This window comes from Lissotriton vulgaris, chromosome 2_1, assembly GCF_964263255.1.
Source record: "Lissotriton vulgaris chromosome 2_1, aLisVul1.2, whole genome shotgun sequence".
NCBI classification, from domain to species: domain Eukaryota; kingdom Metazoa; phylum Chordata; class Amphibia; order Caudata; family Salamandridae; genus Lissotriton; species Lissotriton vulgaris.
In genome coordinates, this window is record NC_141687.1 from 767988059 (window position 1) to 768009995 (window position 21937).

The 21937-nt window shown below is 50.5% G+C and overlaps 1 protein-coding gene across 1 annotated transcript in view; it reads left to right on the plus strand.

Annotated features, from left to right (window-relative positions):
- The window catches only part of LOC147731129 (myosin-IIIb-like), a 309461-nt gene that overhangs the window by 115735 nt on the left and 171789 nt on the right, over positions 1-21937 (plus strand). Inside the window, exons 4-5 of the mRNA XM_086954154.1 lie at positions 2127-2231; positions 2512-2611. Of these exons, the coding sequence (XP_086810280.1) occupies positions 2127-2231; positions 2512-2611 (205 nt within the window). The remainder of the gene's footprint in view (positions 1-2126; positions 2232-2511; positions 2612-21937) is intronic.

Consider the following 21937-nt stretch of genomic DNA (forward strand, 5'->3'; position numbering starts at 1 on the left):
CTCACCCTCAACACCTCACTCGCCCTCACCCTCACTCACCCTCAACACCTCAACCTCAACCCCTCACCCTCACTCACCCTCACCCACCCTCACTCACCCTCACTCTCACTCACCCTCAACCCCTCACCCTCACCCACCCTCAACCCCTCACCCTAACTCACCCTAACTCACACTCACCCTAAATCACACTCACCCTCACTCACCCTCACTCACCCTCACCCTCACTCACCCTCACTCACCCTCACTCTGACTCACCCTCAACCCCTCACTCACCCTCACCCTCACTCACCCTCACTCTCACTCACCCTCACTCACCCTCAAACCCCTCACCCTCACACAGTGCAATAGGTCTCGGAGCATTTGAGTTAGAGCTTTTACAATTGTTTATGGCTTTTTTTATTTGTAATTCTTTAGCATTGGCTACAGGAAACAAAAATGCTAAAGATTTACAAAAAAACCCATAAACAATTCTAAAAGCACTAACTCTAATGCTGCGAGACCTATTGCATTTCCAATGCTTGTTTAATTACTTATTTTTTTCCCTATTAAATCAAGTGCCTCTATGATGTCTCTTCATCATAATATCAGGATGCTCTTCTTGTAGGCAACTGAATGCCACCTATGTGCACACAAGAATACATCCAAGGCCATTCCCTTCTCTGAGGTGCTGCTCCTATCTCCTATTTAAACATGTAGGGTTTGGTGTGCCGCTACCCCTCTGCTTTAGTAATAAGATGCCCAGTCTTCAAAGAGGTAAGTAGGATTTGGAGAGACTACAGTTGATGTTGCATTGAAAAATGAAGTTCTAAAAAAATGTAAACCTAAAAGATTTTTACAGTGAAGAAAAAATAGATTTTTCAAAATGTATTTTGTCCCATGAAGTCTATATTCTAAACTGAGAATAGCAGCATGAGAGCGAATCCGAATTCAAAGATGCCCATAATTCCCACGCTCTAGTTCAGAAGCAATGAAGGGTTCTGGTCACTGCCCAAAATGACTCTGAGGGAATGGGTTTATTTCTCCTTTTAACCTTTATGTAAGCTACTGGTCAGGGCACAGGGCTGACCAAGAGGGCCTGGACTGTAAACTAATGACTGATGGGTCAGAAAAACATTACTAAACGGTTCAATTTTTTATTTTTTGCATCCACATCTGAGATGTATGTGGGTCTACGAATGGAGCGTGCTCATAGGAAGCAATTCTATTGTGGATCAAAATGTTTCATCCCAGTTTCTGGCGGTGCCTGAAATCGAGCCAGACTGGTTAGATATGGCTGCTGTCTGCTTTATATTGCCTGCCAGCAATAGCATTGATGGAGTGAAGGTTTGAAATGACTGTAATTTGTTGCCTTCCGGTTCTCGAGTGCATCAATCTTGTCTTTGTGTTTGCTGGCATTGTTGTCGTGAGAAGGCACTGGTTCAGGGAACGAAAGTCATATGCTCAGTTCAAAATAGAGGAATACGCTTCTTTCCCCATACATGATGACATTGTGTGCATATCATATGAAATCAACGATACTGTCCTTGATTATAATGTATTGTGAATTTGTGATGCACCACAACATAAACATTTGCAAATCACGATAATGCATAATGCATAAGAAATACAACAGAGCAGCAGCATTGCATTGGATGCATCTTCCATCTAAAAATAAACTGCAAAGTATGGCGAATTTCTCACCACAAAACTATGCTTGTTAGCATAGTATTCTCTGCTAAGATCATTTCAAAGAAGTGCCTTAGCAGTATCCAAAAATGTCCAAACACAATAAAGTTTTCCTGAACAAGGAAGCCATTTCTGGTTGCAAAAAAAGGGGGTGCCCACTGATCCATATTTTTAGAAGGGCGCAAGCTGTATATGTGCTTATGCTACTAGCTAAAATATCTATGTATTAGCTGCTCTTAAATATTTCAGACCTTTAGGTTTCAGGTTCAAAAACACGTTTATTTAGACAATTGTCTATAAAACATTCTAAAAAGTAGATATCAATTAAAACCTTTAAATGAACCCTCCTCCTCACAGACCTTTAGTGTCCTTAAAGAATTTACATTTGTGGTGCAGAACAAGCCTGGTGATGATTTCTGTTTCTTGTATCTCTGTCCTACCTCCCCCCGCCCCCGCTACAGCTCTGCAACGGAGGGTCCGTCACCGATCTTGTCAAGAGCATGCTGAAGAGCGCGCAACGGTTGGATGAAGCCATCATTTCCTACATCTTGTATGGTGCCCTCTTGGTAAGCATGCTCATCAGACTGATAATGACAGCAGAGGGGGCACTTGGCCCATTGTACGCATTGCGTGCTCATAATAGGCGGTGGCAGCGCGGAAGATAGGGGGCCTGCTGTTCGCGCAGCATGGGCGGACCAGGCCCGGCGTATCGCAGACAGATGTTTCCACAGCGCAACTGCAGATTGCCTTCATTAGGCTCCTTAATAGTCGAGTCATTATTTTTGAATAAAGGATTGCAATTTTATTTGTATTGATTTTTTTCCCCCCTCTCATTTTGCCTTTCAGGGCCTTCAGCATTTGCACAATAACAGAATCATTCATCGTGACGTCAAGGGGAACAACATTCTCCTGACAACAGAAGGCGGAGTCAAGCTCGTTGACTTTGGTAATGAAGCGCTTGCCATTTATAATCTTGACGTGCGTAGTTTAGCCCAGGGCGTCAATTTCCTTTGCAGCGCCACAGTCGCGTCCATGTTCCCTGCAGGAAGATTGGTGTATTTTGGGTTTAGCAGATGGAAGCCTTAGGACTTTCTGTCAGATAATCTATTTCGGGTTTTTCACAAATGCCTCTTTTTCAAATTCCACTTCAAGTCTGCCTTCCCTTTTAAAAGAAACGTGCAAAAGAGGCATGTTATTTACAAACAGTGTTGCCTTTGACTAAGCATGCCATATCTAAAGGCACTTGTCTCATTTCCATGTTCCCTCGTTTGCATATCAAAGGGAAGCCGCCTTTCCTCTCAAATTGCTTTAATGGCCTGAAGCACATCTATTCCCTCTGAGCAGAAGGTAAAGTGGTCCTGTGGGTCCGAGAACTAACAGATCCATTTAATTTGTGATTATTGTTGTGGATATAAGGCTGAATAATTCGGAAACAGAAACAGGGGGTGGAAATGAAAGAGCAGCAGAGCTAGGAAGGCCCTGACTGTGCAAAGGCTGCCCAGGTCGTTGCCGTAGCCACATTTCTTCTGGGATTAATGTTAAAAAGCAGTCTGTTCCCCCTCTCTGAAACTTGCAATGGGAACTCAAATTCAGTGGTTTTATTATCATTCTCAGAATAAATGCTGCACTCCTTTTAGCTTCCATAGATTTTAAACCCTATAAAAGTGCGGTGAAAAATATACTTGCTAACAATGTTTGACATTTTCTTAAAATGTTAACAACGTTTTAGTCAAACCAAATATGATTTTTTTCCAGGCCTCCAACCTTGCATTTCTCGAAATCAGAAAAGATATTCTTGACCTCATAAGGCATTCGTAGAAAATATTTAGACAACATATGCATTCCTTTCATTAAAAAGGTGTAAACCTTTAGTTACTGGCTTTGTTTTAAAATTCATTATCCAACATACACTCTGGATCCCTGACTTAAGTTGGCAAATTTCCAAGGCCTAATGTATTTGGACGAACAGCCCTTATTTAAACCAAAAAACCTAACAAACTGATTTAGAGTTTGGCAGATGTGAGACATTGACCAAATAGCAGTAAATATCCCATCTACACTAGTTAGAGTGCTTAGACTTCACTGTAGACTTTGCATAGACATCAGTGCTATATATGGCGGAGGTCTCGTATCTGTCAAACTGTAAATCCACCAGGGGGGCGTGGCTAAGCCGTGGACCGGAATGGCCGCACTGAGTTGAAGCTCTCCCGGCCGTGGCTACGTACCAGGCAATCCCTGGACCATAATGCGGCTTGCATGAATACGAAGGTCAGTGAGGCAAATAGAGACATCCTGGAGGCGGCGGGGGCACACAGATCGGCCCGGTGTCGGTGATTTGGGGATATTTGGAGCCGCGGTCGGCAGACGTGATCCTCAAGATGGCGGAGTGTCTTTGGTGCCGGTAGGAGAGAAGAGCGGCGCGGAGCGGAGGCGATCAGAGGCTTGAGTGGGGGCGGTGCAGTAAGTGGCGGTTTGCTGCGGGTGCCCGGACCACAGTGCAGATTGCAGCGTGCGTCCCGCGATCCGGGGGGTCCGTTTTGCCTCCCGAGCTTGGGAGCTGCGAGCGCCGAGGCTGCAGGGGAGGGGCCTGCAGGCCCGGGCAGCCGCCTCGATCCGCTTCTAGATCCGGCGCTCATGGGGATATAGTTGCTGCTGTGATACGGTGCCTGAGCGTGTGCTTGGCCGCCCCCCCCACCCATCCCCCACCCATCTGGCTCAGAAACATTCGGGAGTTACTGGTACTCCCTCCTCCACACCTGGCTACACCGCACTACCGGGCACTCAAAGGACCCATTATTAAGCCCCAGAGCCACCTATACATTTGAGACTGGCTATCAATCACTTCGGCACCTATCTAGACACTTTGCAAAAGAGCCTTTCACAGAGATGCCTACCCAGCACTGATCCTGTCTCCGGCCACCTTCAGCTATCCTACTACACTCTCTAAGGCGCAAATTTATCCAGCACATAAAGGATTCAGGACTGGGGCAGCGCCGAATCAGCCTGCCAACTGACCACCCTCGAGGGTCCCCCCTGTACAAGTCCCGGTAGTGGCATAAGGCAGTGTCTAGCTGTATACTCACTCTTTATGCCCTCCAGTACTCCCGCGGCATGGGCCGCAAAGATCCTAAACAACGTCTAATAGCCTTCGAAAAAATAGCGGGCGCTACCAGTAAAAAATCCAGCGACATGGCAGAAGGAGGACAGCCACCCGACGTACCGGTAGACGATGCCAGCAAGTTGGGTCATCTACTGCTCGAGATGAGGGCAAGCTTTAAGGTGCTGGACGTGCGTTTTGACGCCTTAATCAAGCACATGGCAGATCTGGGCGCGAAGGTCCAAGTTCACGATCGGTGGCTGGATCTGGTATAGTCTCTTACATCAGACCTGTAGGATGGGATGGCACAATCCTTGAAAAGAGCTGATCGTATGGAGCGTATACTGAAATGTGGCAATGAAGAATGAAGATTTGGAAGCGAGAAGTCAACACAACAACATTCGCCTTGTGGGAGTGCCAGAATCTACAGCTATCGGTCGAATGGACACTACGGTCAAAAAATTCTAACTGGTCTGTTTGGTAAAGAGGCGTTCACCCATGGATTCGTAGTGGAGCGTGCCCATAGATCACTTGGCCCTAGACCGAACCCGGGATGCCCACCTAAGCCCATTATTGCACGAATAATGAACTTCAGGGACAGAGACACAGCGCTGCGGCTGGCTCGTGAGAATGTTGAACTCTCCTGGCAAGGCTCCAAATTGTCTCTTTACCCCGATTTCACCGCTATGGTACAAGACGTAAGGAGGAAATACCTAGGAGTCAAGGCAACGCTCAGGAACCTTGGACTCAAATATGGTATGTTGTACCCTGCCAGACTGTTAGTGGAGGTCAACGGTCGATCCCGAATCTTTGAGAACCCCTCGGAGGTGCAAGAATTTTGCCACACTCACAAATTGAACAGTAAACGCCCCCCAGACACTGACTCAGTTTCCCCCACGCATAGCGGCTCAGTGGGCAGTGTAGATCTATTTTCAAACTCTTGGCATGGATGATCACTTGACTTACATATGTTTGCCGCGCATCCGATTGTTTGTTGTAATTATTGGAATTTGACTTGTTAAGAATTACACCATTATGCAGGTTTCTAGGCTGTGAATAGTGTACGCCCCCCCCCCCCCCCCTTTGCTGTACACCTTGAACTAGTTTTGGTGACGATAAATGTACCCCTATTGTTTACTTTTCATTACGCTGACAGTTCCAATGGTGCTATGCACGGTTTCCGTAAATTTGGTATTACCTCTCCGGATGGGTGGGAAGTCTCGGTGGGGGAGGTGGGAAGGGATGGGTTGTTATTGCTTAGCTCTGAGTTTATGATGTACAGATTTGCAGATACACTAGATGGGTGCAGATGTTGGCTATTTTTTGATCCTCGAATAGAGAAGCCGCTATGGCAGTTAGGTCATAACCTAGGCCCCTCGTGTGTCACCTTTGCCACATGGAATGTCCAGGGTCTAAACAACACACGCAAGAGGAAACAGGTGGTTCACTATCTGCTCTGACACAGGGTAGATATTCCCTTCTTACAGGAGACACATCTCCCTATCACTGATCAGGCACAGTTTGCATCTTCCTGGGGCCCGAACATTTTTTTTGCAAATTATAGCAATTACGCCAGGGGCGTAGCTATCCTCATACACAAACGGCTCCTCTTCAAGTGTAACTCAGTGACGTGCGACGACGAAGGTAGATTCGTAATTGTTGTGGGAACACTGCTGAATTACAAGGTAGCATTAGTATGCAAATAGGGACCCAACATCGACTCTCCTGTTTTTTATTATGCGCTACACTTACTACTACAATTTGGTTCAGTGCCCATAATATTGGGGGGTGATTTCAACATTACCCTCAACCCCGTCTTGGATAGTACCTCAACAGGCCCCGGACCATAAACCAAGAGCGCGTAAGTTTTGCAAACATTGCGCGACCACTTTTCTTTGCTAGACCTGGGCCGCGCTCGCGACCCGGACCACATTACGTATACCCACTACACCAACTCTCATGATACATGGTTGAGGTTCGACTATTGGCTAACCTCACCAGACATAGCTCGATGGTTCCATAAGCTACAAACATTGCCCAGATCATATTCTGACCACTCCCCAGTTTTGTTATCGCTAATGATCCCTCGCCCGGAAGGTTTTGAGAGGCAGTGGAGGTTCCCAAACCGGGCATTGAAGGATGAGGTGTTGAGACAAGAAATTCAAGATGCTATAGAAGATTTCTTTGAAATAAACACTGGGTCTCTTGACTCTGAAGTAATGCTGTGGGAGGGCTTTAAGGCATATATGAGGGGAGTCTGCATATCTAAAAGCTCCGGGGTGCTCCGCATTCTCCGTGGCACACTGGCCTGTCTGGAAAGAAAGCTTCTATCCTTGGATGCCGGGCAGAGGGAGGCTGCAGAGCCAAGTTATGATAGGAAGAGAACGGCTCTGCTTTTGGAGTTTAGGGAGACGGCTGAAAGGGAAATCCTTTACATGGGGAAGTACCACAACGAAAGGTATATGGGGAGGGGGACCGCCCCGGACGAGTACTAGCGCAAATTATAAGACCCCCTATACTAAAGCGTATATCACTGAGCTACATTCCACTACAGGACTCCCGATCACTGACCCGATAGCTATCCAGGAGGATTTCTATCTTATTTCAAAACACTGTACACCACAAAATTGGGCTGTGATGGGACAGGCCAGGATTCTTATCTATCTGAGATTGCGCTGGTTTACCTAGAGAGATTTATGCAGGACTTCCTGGCCGTGCCCATCACGGCTGATAGCATAGATGAAGCTATTACAGCCTTAAACTCGTCTACCGCCCCCGGACTAGATGGGTATATAGGCAAATTCTACAAAGCCTATAAAAACCTATTGATCCCACGGCTTTTAAACATTTATGCTGAGGCTCTGGAAACACAGTTGCTTCCTCATACACTCCGAGAAGCGGTTATAATATTGCTCCCTAAACCAGGAAAGGACCCCCTACTGTGTGGCTCGTATCGTCCGCATCCCCTGTCACTTCTACATTTAGATTACAAAATTCTCACTAAGGCATTGGCATGTTGTCTATACCTGCTTATGGAATCCATAATTTCCACAGCACAATCGGGTTTCATCCCACATCGGTCCACTGCCTTCAATCTACGCACCTTATTTAACACCTTACACAGAATAAACCCTGAAACTCCCGCAGCAGCAATTCTTCTAGACACCGAGAAGGATTTTGACTCCCTGGAATGGCCCTTTTTCCTGTCCATAATGCAATGTATGGGAATGCCCCGGGAATTCATTGACACCACAGCTCTGCTATACAGTCAACCCACGGCTGGGCTCCGGCTTAACAGTACCCTGTCAGCACCCTTTCCTTTATCGCGAGGCATGAGGCAAGGTTGCCCTCTGTCTCCGTTATTATTTATAATAGCAATGGACCCCTTGATACGACATTTCCAGGAAAAACACCTACACAGAGGCTTGGAGTTTAAAACGGGTCCATTACTGGTTTCTTTGTATGCAGACGACACAATACTCTATGTACGTGACCCCCAAATAAACCTTGACCCACTTATCCGAGAGATCCTCCGCTTTGGTACTTTCTCTGGTCTGGGGATCAACTGGCAAAATCAGTTATCTTACCGCTAACGCCGGGCAAAACTCTGTGGGATCCGTAATTTCCGCTGGAATGGGCCACGGATTCAGAAAAGTATCTCGGGGTGCACATCCATCTAGATTCGGACCAGATTATACGGCACAACTACGGAGTATCAATCTCTAAACTTGAGGCACAGATAGACTATTGGCTTAAACTCCCACTCTCCATGGCGGGGCGAGTTGCTCTTATCAAAATGATTGTACCCCCCTGTTTTTGTACCTCTTTCATAACATCCCAATCCCGCTTACCAACAAATTCTTTACCACTCTCCACACGCACCTGCTCAGACTGGTGTGGGGCAATAGGACGCCAAGGGTGAGAAGGCAGATAATGACGCTCCCCTGTGACAGAGGAGGGTTTGGGGTTCCGGAACTGCACTTGTACTATCTTGACAGCGCAATGTAGTTTCGCGCAAACATGGTACCACCAAGATGCTAGAATTACATTTTTGAGACCAGAGTCAAACTTTGTGTTACCAAACACTCCGGTGTCCGTATTACCCACTGGCATCCCTAAGGATCAGTTAGACATACAGCCGGTCTCCACCACAAGCTGGGCATGGGCAAAGTTGGGTCGTATCTTGACTACCTAGATGTTGTACTCCTCTGCCCTTCCGCTTCCTAACGCCAAATGGTTGCCAATCACAGGCGAACGACTGGTGCAAAAGACTTGTGCTAAATTTAATATTGTCATGATGGGGGCTCTGTTTCCGGCGGGCCACGTATTCGATCCAGACGACGTAGCCATGTTTCCAGATATCACATTTATGGACAGATTTGTATTAGCTAGATTGCGTTCAACCATACGGACTCAGTTCCCAGACTATCCGTTAGAACCTCAATTGTTTCTTCCCCTCACAATGGTAATTGGCCCCAGCAGGGAAGTACATCTTATATCTTAGCTATACAAGCCATGTGTAGACCTAGTCCCAGTCAAAGAAGACAGAGTCCGTAGTGCTTGGGAGGCAGACTTGTGCAACCCAATCACGGACGAGCAGTGGGCAGCCTGCTGCAGGGTTACAAAAACGGTGTCTCTCAATACCCAACATAAACTGATACATTTCAAGTTTATACGCAGAATTTATGTCACGCCTGCCCGAGCACACAAAATAGATTCTACTAGACCGCACCAATGCCAACAGTGCCTGTCCCCCCAAGCTGATTTTGCACACCTTGCCTGGACGGGCCCACGCATCCACACGTTCTGGCTAACGGTACACAAAATATTAAGTAAAATGATACAGGTACTGATGGATCCCTTGCCTGAAATCGCACTTTTGGGGTATGTGGCCCAGTTCCCTCCTAAACCTTGCAGATTTGTCTCCATCGCTCTGCTCCTGGCTAAAAGAGGAGTTGCAATATACTGGGGTGGCAAGAGGGCTCCGACAACTAACGGCTGGATTCAGAGCTTAGCTTCATGTTCTACGAGAAGTGACTTGTACGCTGGCACTATCCCCCCGTCCTCCAGACCCAAAGATATTTGGGATCAGCTCAGAACTTTCCTTTTAGAGCAACAGCAAGACCCATCCACTCACCAAGAACAGGGTTTGGTGCCGACTGGAGTGGGCTAGAGGGATACATTCTGCCCACTATATTTGCTGTAGGGGAGGGGATGCAGATGTATACTGGACCTGGTAAACAGAAAAAGAATTAGGGATATGTCTTGTGTGTATCATATGCGTGACCTCCTGCATCTGCTATACCTGTTGTGTTTTGCAAACAATGCTCACAGTAGTGTGACTGTACCCCAGATTTCATTCTGATGAACCCAGTGCTTTGCTTTGTCTTTATCAAAAATGCTAAATAAAGTTTCCGAGTGAAACATGTCAGCTGTACTCCTTTATGGATTATCTCCTTGAAGCAAGGCTCTACTTCCTATTCTAATCATCAGAAATAAACACATCTATGAACAAGGCCACATCTGCTTTGATTGATTGATGACCCACCAATTCAACATGAATGTAGTCCTACCAAAATACCCCTCTTTCTAGGCATCCTGCGTTGTCATTCACATCAAGGCTAGGAAGCACAAACCAGTATCAGCGCCGAAAATCATGCTGTAATGTAAGTTTCATTCTATTTTGCTCTAAAAAAAAAAAAAGGTGCCTTCTGAGGCTGTCATTGCGAGCAGTATTTAGAGGAGCAACTATGTTTATATACAGCAACATACACAACTTCCTTTTTCTTCATGGTACTGTTATGTGCAAACACAACCAAATTGGACTCAACAAGCAGGTGAACTGAAATTAAAATAGAGTTGCATCCTGAGCGTCCAGCACTATGTGTCTCCCATAACCTTGTGGTGTTGAAATACAACAATCTAAAAGAAACAGGTTAGTATTAGATTCCTTACCTCAGAATGTCCCCAGGCGTCAGACTGGATCCGGAAACTTTTGCGTAGCAATACCCCTGCGCGTCGGTAGGTGTCGTCCGCGGCTCCACGTCAGTCGTGAGCGCCGGAATGATGTTGCCGGAGTACTTAGACACTGCGTTCGCGCGCTGACGTCAGTTCTTCTTTTTTCCGCGCCAGCTAGCGCAGATCCAGAGAAGCTCTACCCCTTAGTCAAATTTTGACTAAACTTTTTTGATCATTTGATCTGTTTTTCTCAAGTCGTTCGACTCCTACGGTGCTGGTAGGGATGCCGGGTTCAAACCCTGCGTCGATTGCAGCCAACTGATGTCGGTTACCGACCCTCATTGCCGGTGTCTTCATTGTCTGGGCCCAGACCACGACGACCGAGCCTGCTCCGATCGTCGGGCTCTGACGTCCAAGGCTAGACGGGAGTGGTCCTGCAAGTGACTTGAGCTCCGGCAGTCGTCCCGCACCGTTCAAGGTCCCGGTCCAGGAGGAGGTCGAGGGACCGGTCGCGGAGTCGTAGTCGTCGTAGCTCTGAGAGTCAGCATCGGTCTTCGGGCTCAATATCCTCAGGTTAGACGCATGAGAGGTTGGGAAGGCGTCATCGCTCTTCCGACCCCCCCGACGCTCGCGCGACGCGGCCGGGGGTTAGGGTGACTCCGCCCACATGGCTCCACCGGAGTCGCTGCCGTCACGGCCTGCCCCATACCTCCCAGTCCCTGGGCATGACCGCTTGAAGCACGTCAAACCCTGGTTCATGCCCTGGTGACAGCTAGGGCGGACTATGGGAACCTGCTGTACCTGGGGGCTCCAGAAAAAAGCATGGCCCGGCTGCAAGTGCTGCAGAATGCGGCAGCGCGTCTGATTCTCAGACTGCCTAAAAGGGCGCCTTCTAAGGCGGCCCTCCAGCAGCTACACTGGCTCCCGGTGAGGAGAAGAGTGGAGTATAAAGCCCTCTGCACCTGCCATCGCATTTTGAATGGCAGGGCACCCGCCCCTCTGACGAATTTGATCAAAGCGTACATACCAACACGCGCGCTTAGATCAACAGGGGGTGGCCTACTGAGGACTCCAAGAATTAAGAAAGCCCGCATGGGAGGCAGGTCTTTCAGATACTTGGCGGCAACCAACTGGAACAAACTGCCAACGGACCTGCGTTTGGAACCAGATGAGGCTAGATTCCGGGCAAAACTAAAAACTTATCTTTACAGTAAATAATGGCCCGCGTAGTTTTTGTGTTCCCTGTCATCTGCCTATTCCCACTTTCAGCGCGTGGACACGCCGGTGTGCGTAATCGCAGCGCTCAACAAATGTCCCAATAATATAAATAATAATAATAATGACGCGACGCCGGAGGAGATCGAGCGCTACCTCATGGCCTTGAGGTCGCTCCTTCCTCCGTCGGGTTCTGCGGTGCCTTCGGGCACAGCGGTCCCGACTGGGGGGCCTGGCGGGTCGGGTGCTTCGGCCCCGACGCTGCTGGGCGCTTCGGCCCCGGAGCAACCGGCGACATCGGTCCCGGCGCCGCAGACCCCCACTGGATCCGGGTCCGGATCTGGATCGTCGCGGGTCGACCTCACGAACTTGCCGGCGCCGGCCCCTAGGGTGTCACCCCCGGCGCCGTCTTTGAGCGACGCCGTCCCCGATCCTACTCTCGATTCGGTTCCGGCACCGGCGCCGCTCTCAACGTCGCTTGGAGGTTTTTACTTTAATGAACCGCCCCCATCCTTTGAACCTGAATTTCAGGTGATGGCTAATGAGGGGGATTGGGAGGGGTCTGTGGACCCTCTGGCACAGGAGTGCCAGTCTCAACAGGACTGGACATGTGAGCTTGGGGATGCCAGTGGGCTGGACACTTCGCCAGACACTGGCTTTGTCTCCCCTCCAACCGTGGCTACGGAGGAGGGGGTTGCCTACAGTGTAGTGTTGATGCGGGCGGCCAAGGCATTGGGCCTGGATCTCCCCGTTGCGGCCATGAGGACTAACCTCCTCACTGAGGTCCTTAAACCGCAGGCAAGCTCAGCTGAGCCTCTGTTGCCGTTTAATGAGGCCTTGTTTGACGTTCTTCTGGGCACTTGGTCCAAGCCCGCTACAGGTCCGCCTGTAGATAGGAACGCGGCCAGACGCTACCGCCCGGCTCCGGACGACCCTTGCTTCCTGTCCACCCACCCCACCCCCGAGAGCCTGGTTATCCAGGCCTCTACTTCCCAGACGGCATTCCCGACGGCTCCGCCCGATCGGGAATTCAAGAGGTACGAGCAATTCGGTAAGAAAGTGTTCTCGTCCCTAAGTTTGGGACTGCGGTCAGTCAACACCACATGCCTCTTGGGGCGCTACACCCACACTCTGTGGGACACGATCGGGGACCTGCTGCCATAATGTCCGGAGGAGGTTCGGACTAAACTCGCCCAAGCCCTTGCGGAGGGTCGAGATGCGGCACAGTATTCCATCCGGTGTGGGCTGGAAACCACGGACTCACTGGGCAGAGCGATGGCGACGATGGTGGCGGTTCGACGCCACGCCTGGTTGAGGACCGCCAACTTTTCAGCTGATGTCCAGGCCACCCTTCTGGACATGCCGTTTGATGGCCGTCGCCTCTTTGGCGACAAGGCAGACCATGCGCTTGAGCGTTTTAAGGACTCCAGGGCTACGGCCAAGTCTTTGGGCCTCTCTGCCCCATGCCAGCAAACGGGTGCCTTTCGCTCCTTTCGTTGCCAAGGAAGGGGCGCTCCCACATGTGCTGCCAGCCACGCACCTCAGACTAATACACAGAGCGGTGGCGGCCGTGGAAACCGCTGTGGCAGCGGTCGGGAACAACGGAGAGGCCAGTCCACACCTTCCCCTGCATCATCCGCCACAAAACCCTCCTAGTCCGTGCTTTCAGGCCCATGTGACGCCAGTGGGAGGCAGGGTTCGCCATCACCACTTCCACTGGCGCACTGTCACGTCGGACATGTGGGGGCTGCAAATCTTCCAAAGGGGCTACTCCCTCCGCTTCGAGGCGACCCCTCCAGCCATGCCATCGCAATACCACTGCGTGTCGAGGGATCACTTGCAACTTCTGCAAGAGGAAGTTACAGCCCGCTTGGCCAAGGGGGCCATCGAGCGCGTTCCTGGGCCAGAAGTAGGGTGTGGTTGTTACTCCCACTGTTTTCTGGTACCCAAGAAGGGAAAAGGGGGCATGCACCCTATCTTGGACCTACGGAACGTCAACGGCTTCCTCCGGAAGGAGAAGTTCAAAATGCTGACATTGGCTCAGGTCTTGGCTGCCCACGACCTGGTAGCGTTGGACTTGCAGGACCCTTATTTCCACATCCCCGTCCTGACGGCCCACCTGCGGTTCACGGTAGGCCACAAGCACTTTCAGTTTACCGTGCCCCCCTTCGGCCTTACCAGCACCCCACGGGTGTTCACGAAAATGATGGCGGTGGTCACAGCTCATCTGCGCAGGTTAGGGGTTTCAGTCTTCCCCTACCTCGACGACTGGTTGTTGAAGGCGGGCTCACCCCAGACAGTCATCAGCCACCTCCAGACAACGGCGGACCTCCTGCACCAGCTGGGGTTTTTCATCAATGTGCCGAAGTCACACCTGTTCCCCTCTCAGAAGCTCCTCTTCATCGGAGCGGTCCTCGATTCGGCGCAGTTTCGGGTTTATCCTCCCGAACAGCGGGTCCGGGATATTCAGGCTCTGATCCCAATCTTTCAGCCTTTATCCCGGGTCTCGGCCAGGTTGACGCTGCGGCTTCTGGGGCTGATGGACTCCTGCCTCCTTCTGGTGCATCACGCCCGGTGGCAGATGCGGGGTCTGCAGTGGGACCTGAAGTTTCAGTGGGCCCAGCATCAGGGAAAACTGTCCGACCATGTCCTGATCTCAGAGGGCACTGCGAGACAGCTGCAGTGGTGGCTCACGGACCGCGATTGGGTCAGCGGCAGATCCCTCTCCCTTCCCCAACCGGAGCACGTAGTTGTGACGGACTCGTCCCTCCAGGGCTGGGAAAGCCACATGGGAGAGGCGGAGATCAGAGGCCTCTGGTCTCCGGTGGAGTCCAGGCTCCATATAAACCTTCTGGAGCTGCGGGCAATTCATCTAGCATTGAAGGCATTCCTCCCCTCTGTCCGGGGGAGTGTAGTGCAGGTGTTCACGGACAACACCACCGCCATGTGGTACTGCAACAAACAGGGCGGGTGGGGTCGTTTACCCTCTGCCAGGAGGCTCTGCACCTCTGGCAGTGGCTGGAACATCAGGGCGTGACCCTGGTGGCTCAACACCTGGAAGGTTCTCTGAACGCCAGGGTGGACGAGCTCAGCCGAAGGTGCATGATGGATCACGAATGGTGCCTGAACTCAGACGTGGCGCAATGCCTCTTTCTGCAGTGGGGAGAGCCTTGGTTAGATCTATTCGCCCCCGAAGAGAACGCGCAATGTCATCAGTTCTGCGCTTTGGAATTTCCAAGGCGGCACTCGCTCGGGGACGCTTTTCGTCGCGAGTGGAGTTGTGGTCTGTGGTACGCCTTTCCGCCTATACCACTTCTGCCCGGAATGCTGAAGAAAATCAAGCGCAACCGGGCCCAAGTCATCCTTGTGGTTCCGGACTGGGCGCGAAGGTACTGGTATCCCGAGCTACTCAGTATGTCAGTCGACCCTCCGATTCGTCTGCGTCTTCAGGAGGACATTCTGTCGCAGCAGCAGGGGACGGTCCTCCACCCGAACCTGTCCAGTCTCCACCTCCATGCTTGGAGACTGAGCGGCGACAGTTGAGGCCATTTGACTTGCCTCCTGAAGTCTGTACTATGATTCTGGCAGCCAGGCGTCCCTCCACAAAGTTGGTATATGCCTGCAGGTGGAACAAATTTATTGCATGGTACACAGCAATTGCTGTGGATCCTCTCAATGCCCCTCTTTCTGAGGTTCTACTCTTCCTTCTTTCTCTTGCCCAGCAGGGCTCTGCTCTGGGCACTATCAAGGGCTACCTTTCTGCCCTTTCCGCCTTCTTGAGGCTACCTGATCAGCCATCTTTCTTCTAGTCCCCCATTGTAAATAGGTTCTTGAAGGGCATCACTCATATGTTCCTCCCTGTTCCTTTCGTGATGCCTCAGTGGGACTTGAACCTTGTACTAACTTATCTGATGTGCGCTCCCTTAGAGCCACTTCACAACTGTCCTCTCCGTGTTCTTACCCTTAAGACTGCTTTCCTGGTTGCAATCACCTCTGCCAGGAGAGTGAGTGAGCTCCAGGCTCTTTCTTCCAAACCTCCTTTCCTCTCTGTCCATCCGGACAAGGTTGTGTTGCGGACAAGACCCTCTTTCCTGCCCAAGGTAGTCACAGCCTTTCATATCCGGCAGTCCATCACCTTGCCCACCTTCTTTCCACCTCCGCATCCCTCTAAAGAGGAAGAGCAGCTCCACCGTCTGGACCCAAAACGTGCGCTTTCCTTCTATCTGGATCGCACACGCCAGTTCCGGATGGATGGCCAACTCTTTGTTGGTTACGTGGGCGCTAAGAAGGGACGGGCGGTACAGAAACGGACCATCTCTCGGTGGGTCGTTTTGTGCATCAAGGCATGCTACTCCTTGGCTAAAAAGGAACCTCCTGTAGGGCTGAGGGCCCATTCCACTCGGGCCACGGTGGCTTCTACTGCCCTGGGCCGGGGAGTCCCCTTGCAGGACATTTGTCAGGCAGCTACGTGGGCCTCACTGCACACGTTCGCAAGACACTACTGCCTGGACAGCCAAGTCCGGAGGGATGGCTTCTTTGGCCGTTCCGTCCTCCAGGACTTTCTGGTGTGATTATTGGTTCGCAGACCCACCACCGGGGTTAGTATTGCTAGGGTATCTATTCTAAGGTAAGGAATCTAATACTAACCTGTTTCTTTCAGATGAACAAGTTACTTACCTTCGGAAACGATATATCTGTAAGAAACAGTAGTTAGTATTAGATTCCTTACCGACCCATCCATCCTCCACGTTCTGCGAACCGATATCTAGGGTTACGGTCATCCCCTTTCAGGGCCCTGGTTTCATGGCACCAGTGTTGGTTCTATCATGGCTCTACGTATCTGGTGCGGAAAAGCTGTGTAGAAGAACTGACGTCAGCGCGCGAGGGCGGCGTCTAAGTACTCCGGCGATGTCATTCCGGCGCTAACGACGCTGACGACGGACGCGGAGCCGCAGACGACACCTACCGACGCGCAGGGGTATTGCTACGCAAAAGTTTCCGGATCCAGTCTGACGCCTGGGGATATTCTAAGGTAAGGAATCTAATACTAACTAGTGTTTCTTACAGATATATCGTTACTGAAGGTAAGTAACTTGTTCAACTATCCTATAAGTGTCTATGAAAGTCAAGTTTCTATAAAAGCCATTCCACTGACCAGCCAATTGAGAATTTCTCTAGTATTAATCACTTCAGCAAGTTTCATATAGCGCGAACTTGACCCAAAGGTATCGGGTATCAGAGCGCTTTACATAGCTTCAGTTGCGCTACATGAGGACACATTCATTTTTGTTAGGCACGGAGAGATGAAGTGATTTGCCCAGAATCATAGGATGTTCAGCGTCATTGCTGAGACTCGAACCCAGTTCCAAGGTCGACCGCCCTAGCCATTAGGCCAACTCCTCTCCCCAATACAGTCTTCAAAGTGGAAGTTCGGAGGAGGAGCTACGCGTGCCCAAGATAGCCATGTGAGCTTAGGGCTCCCGAGACCCCCGCTGCCCCGGGCATATCCTGTTATTTATCCTGTTACCCGATGGTGGATTACTGCTGCGGAATTGAAAGTGCGCTGAATGCTGAAATCGGGGTCTTGGTGAGCCTCCGGTAACCGAAGAATCAGGGCCAAGAAGATTGCGGCCTACTCGCCCCGGAAACCGGAGTGCCGAGTTGGGGTTGGACCCCTCCCAGAGTTTGTCAACAACGGGGCCTGAAACCGGAAGTCGCCGGCCCCCCTCCATCTTGTGCTAGGTGTCTCCCGATTTTGCTTGGTGACTGTCCTGGTGACTATCCTGAGGCCCGGACACTGAGTAAAGGACTGGAAGTGTGCGCCATTGCGAAAGTGGATATTCGTCGAGACCGGCCGTTCACTGCGGGTGAGAGGGCTCGCTCTTTCACTGTATTCATTGCACCTTGTTGGTAGTGCTTTGCCTGCTCTCCTGAAAATGGCCTCAGACCTCACGCAGACAAACAACCGCCTAAAACTACTAGAGGTGTCAGATACACTCAAGTCAATAAGATGGATCGATATACGCAGTCTAAAGGGTCGACTTCCGGGCCTGGGAAGATGCAGGAAGGCAGTGGAGAAACCTCGACGGCTTCACCCGAGCCTACACTACAGGACGTGATGGCCGCCATCGAAGGGGTGAGGTCCTCACTCAGTCAGAAGGTGAAGTCTTTAGACCATAAGTTGAACACGGTCACTATCGAGGTCAACTTGATCTGAGCGGACCTCACCAAAACCAGCGAAAAAGTGAAATCACTTGGCATCAAAGCGACGAGTCTCACTGAGGATGTGACGCAGCTGCAACAGGAGGTTTGTAATCTAAAGGCCTCAGGAGAGGCCACATGCCGCAAGTTGGACAAGTACAAAGGAAGGGCCCGCCGAAACAATGTACGCATTATCGGTTTACCGGAAAAGGCCGAAGGTCAAGCTGCAGACCTTTTTGTGGAAGACATTATACTGAACCACCAGAAACCGAAAGGCTTGGGACGTTTCTTCACAGTGGAAAGAGCGCACAGGGTTCCGGGCGGAAGGCCAAAACCCGGGGCTCCACCTCGGCCGATGATTGCAAGGGTGCTCAACTTTAGGGACAGAGATGCTATCCTGCAGGCCTCCTGGACTGGGGGAACCCCTGAAGTACGAGAACTTCTCTCTTCGTTTTTTCCCGGACTTTACACAGGCGGTTCAGAGACAGCGACAAATCTTCATGGTGTCAAAAGGAGACTTCGAGACAAAGGCCTAAAATACGCTATGTTGTACCCGGCCAAGTTGCGAGTGGAACACGATGACCGGGCATACTTTTTTGACAATCCTGAAATTGCTTCGGACTGGTTGGAGAGTCTTCCCTCTAGAGAGGAGCCACGATGACGCAGTAAAGATGGGGAGGAGGGCTTGCAGGAACAAGAATGAGGAGTGCATTGACTGATGTTGGTAGTGTTGGCCGGGGCTGTGGTGGGTCAAGGACTGATTTCGGGAACTGTAACATCCTTGGGGACATGTGGGGATTCGAAGGGTCATCCTCCTAAAGGGGTCTATCTTTTAGTTAGTTAGATCAGTTAAGTTGTAGGGCGACAGGCGTACTGCAAGTTGGGGACGAGCGAAAGCCATGAGCAGGGGTGCAGGGTGGAGGGAGGTTTTGCGTGGGGGGGGTTGGTTGTTCCTTTGTTTCGTTTATTGTATTTTTTGTTATTTTCAGCAAGGGCATCGAGTCTCGGGGCATTCTATTGAAAGCTAGCATGTTTGAGTTGCATGGTGCGGAGGATGACCACTTCCTTTTCATTTGTGATGATGGGGGTAAGGATCTAAGGGTTTTGAGCTGGAATGTTAATGGTTTAGGGGACAAAATCAAGCGCAGTGTGGTTTTTCAGTACCTCAAACGTCATGCTCCTGATGTGGTTTTACTCCAGGAAACGCATTTAGTTGGGAATACATGTAGGGCGATGCATAGAATGGGATATAAGTTGGTGGGTCATTCAGGGTTTACCTCGGGTTCTAGGGGAGTGGGAATCCTGATTCGGAAGGCGCATTCGTTGATGATAGATTCAGTAATTGAGGATGATAGAGGCAGATACATTGGGGTTATGGGTCGTTGGGAGGGGCACACTGTCGGTCTACGTTCCCCCTGGTATGCAAGCCACAACCTTTTCTGATTTGGGGAAGCTCCTCCTTGATCTCCCAGAGGGACTGACAATTTTGGGAGGAGATTTTAATGCAGTGGTATCTGGAGCCATGGATAGATATCCTTCAAGGGATGTGGGGCGAGCTCAGAGGTGGTTGCCTGATTTTCTAGAAGCTATGGGATTGATGGACGGCTGGAGATTGCTTCACCCGGACCAAAAACAGTACACCTATCATTCTGGTGCCCATGGTAGCCTTTCTCGTCTGGACTATTGCCTGGTGCCAGCGGCCCAGACAACCTGTATTGCAGAGGCAACACACCTCGCTAGGGGCATATCGGACCACTCTCCGCTCTGGTTTCGATTTTGCATTAATTTGGGGTCGGGAGGTAGAGTGGCCCCCATTAATCCATGGCATATGCGCAACCCTAAGATCCGGAACGCACTGATCAAAGCTTTGGATCATTATTTTTTGGAGAATGTGGGGTCGGTTACCTCCTCGGTTTCACTTTGGGAAGCCTTCAAGACGGTTATCAGAGGCCAGGCTCTCTCACTGATAGTGGGTGAAAAAAGGGTTTGGAATAAAACCGTCGTTGAAGCAGAGGTTGAGATAGTGCGCCTTGTGGCGGGGCATGAGGAGGTGGTGACTCGGTCTAAATTGCATGTTCTGAAGCTTAAGCAGCTCGAGTGTAGATTACTGGTCACGGATACAGCCAGAGCCCTGAGTAGAGAGCAGCAGGGTAGGTTATATGATGTCGGAGACAAGGCAGGGAAACGTATTGCCTGGTTGGTTAAGAAAGAAAGGGCGGATCGGGTCATCCCGGAAATTTTTACTGCGGAGAGCATGCGACTCACGGACCCACACAGTATAGTGGACAGTTTTGCCGATTATTTTCAGACGGTGTACACATCGGTATCGGATCTGCCGGAGGAAGACTCTCACCTGCTTCTGCGGGACTTGCAGTTGCCGTGCTTGTCGAGTGAGTACCGGGATCTCATGGACGCCGCCTTCACGGCCGATGAGGTAGCTCTGGCTGTGCGCTCATTGAATGCGGTTAATGCGTTGGGACCCAACGGGCTCCCGATTGAGCTTTACAAGTTACGGCCAGATAAGATCGCGTCTTACCTGCGGGACATGTTTGTGGAGGCCCGGGAGATGGGGATATTGTCCTATGATCAGAGGATTGCCTCTATTGTGGTTATACACAAGAAGGGCAAGCCGAAATCGAATTGTGCCTCGTATAGGCCAGTTTCATTGTTAAATGCAGAGCCTAAAATACTTGCTTAGCTCCTCTACAATAAGATTGATTAAGGTGATCAGAGGGCTGATACACCCAGATCAATCGGGCTTTATTCCTCACAGAAACACGGCCTTAAACCTGCGCAGGCTGCATGGAGTAATAGCCAGGGCCCATACCCTAAGAGAGCCGTCCAAAATAGCGTCACTTGACGCAACGATGGCCTTTGACACGGTGGAATGGCCATATTTGTGGGCAGTTCTGGCTAAATTTGGCTTCGGTCCTGAGTTCATTCGCTGGATGCGCCTGCTATACACTGAACCTATCGCTCAAGTGGTGGTAAACAACCGGGTCTCTGCGCCATTTTGTCTTGGGCGGGGCACTCAACAGGGTTGTCCCCTCTCTCCACTTCTGTCCTCGCTGGCCCTCGAGCCTTTGACGGCCTGGATCCGCTGAGAGCCCTCGATTCGAGGTATTCGATGGTCTTCACAGTCGGAAGACCGAATCTCGCTATATGCGGACGATATTCTGCTTTATTTGACTTCACCTAGGAAATCCCTAATTGTAGTATGTGACGTGTTGGCCTCTTTTGGCAGAAATTCGGGGCTGTCGATAAACTGGGGGAAGTCACTTTTGTTAGTCCTTTGTGGGGAGGCTCCGGTTCCCCCGCAAAATTGTCCTATTCAAATCGCCACAGAAGGGTTCAAGTTTCTTGGGATCTTCATCTCATTGGACTCTAGAATCCGTTACACCAGGAACCTCCTTCCATCTTTACTCAGACTGAGGGCTGACACACAATCGGTTGGAAGAAGCTCCCTCTATCCCTATTGGGGCGTGCAACCCTTTTTAAAATGATGTCTCTGCCCCGCTTCCTTTATGCCCTTCAAAACACATTGGATGTGCTTCCGGCTAGTTATTTTCGAGAGGTGGAAGGGTTGCAGCGTGGTCTGTTATGGGAGGGAAGGCCCTGTATTGCCTTAGCCAAACTGACGCTCTCTTGGTATGATGGGGAAACATCCTCCCCGATATCAAACGCTACTATTGGGCTTCTCAGCTGGCGGCCATCAATCATGGGACTTATGGGCCCGTATCGGACCCTGGTTACGCGATGGACAGGTGGCTTCTCCCTGGAGGTAATTATAATAGGGCACTA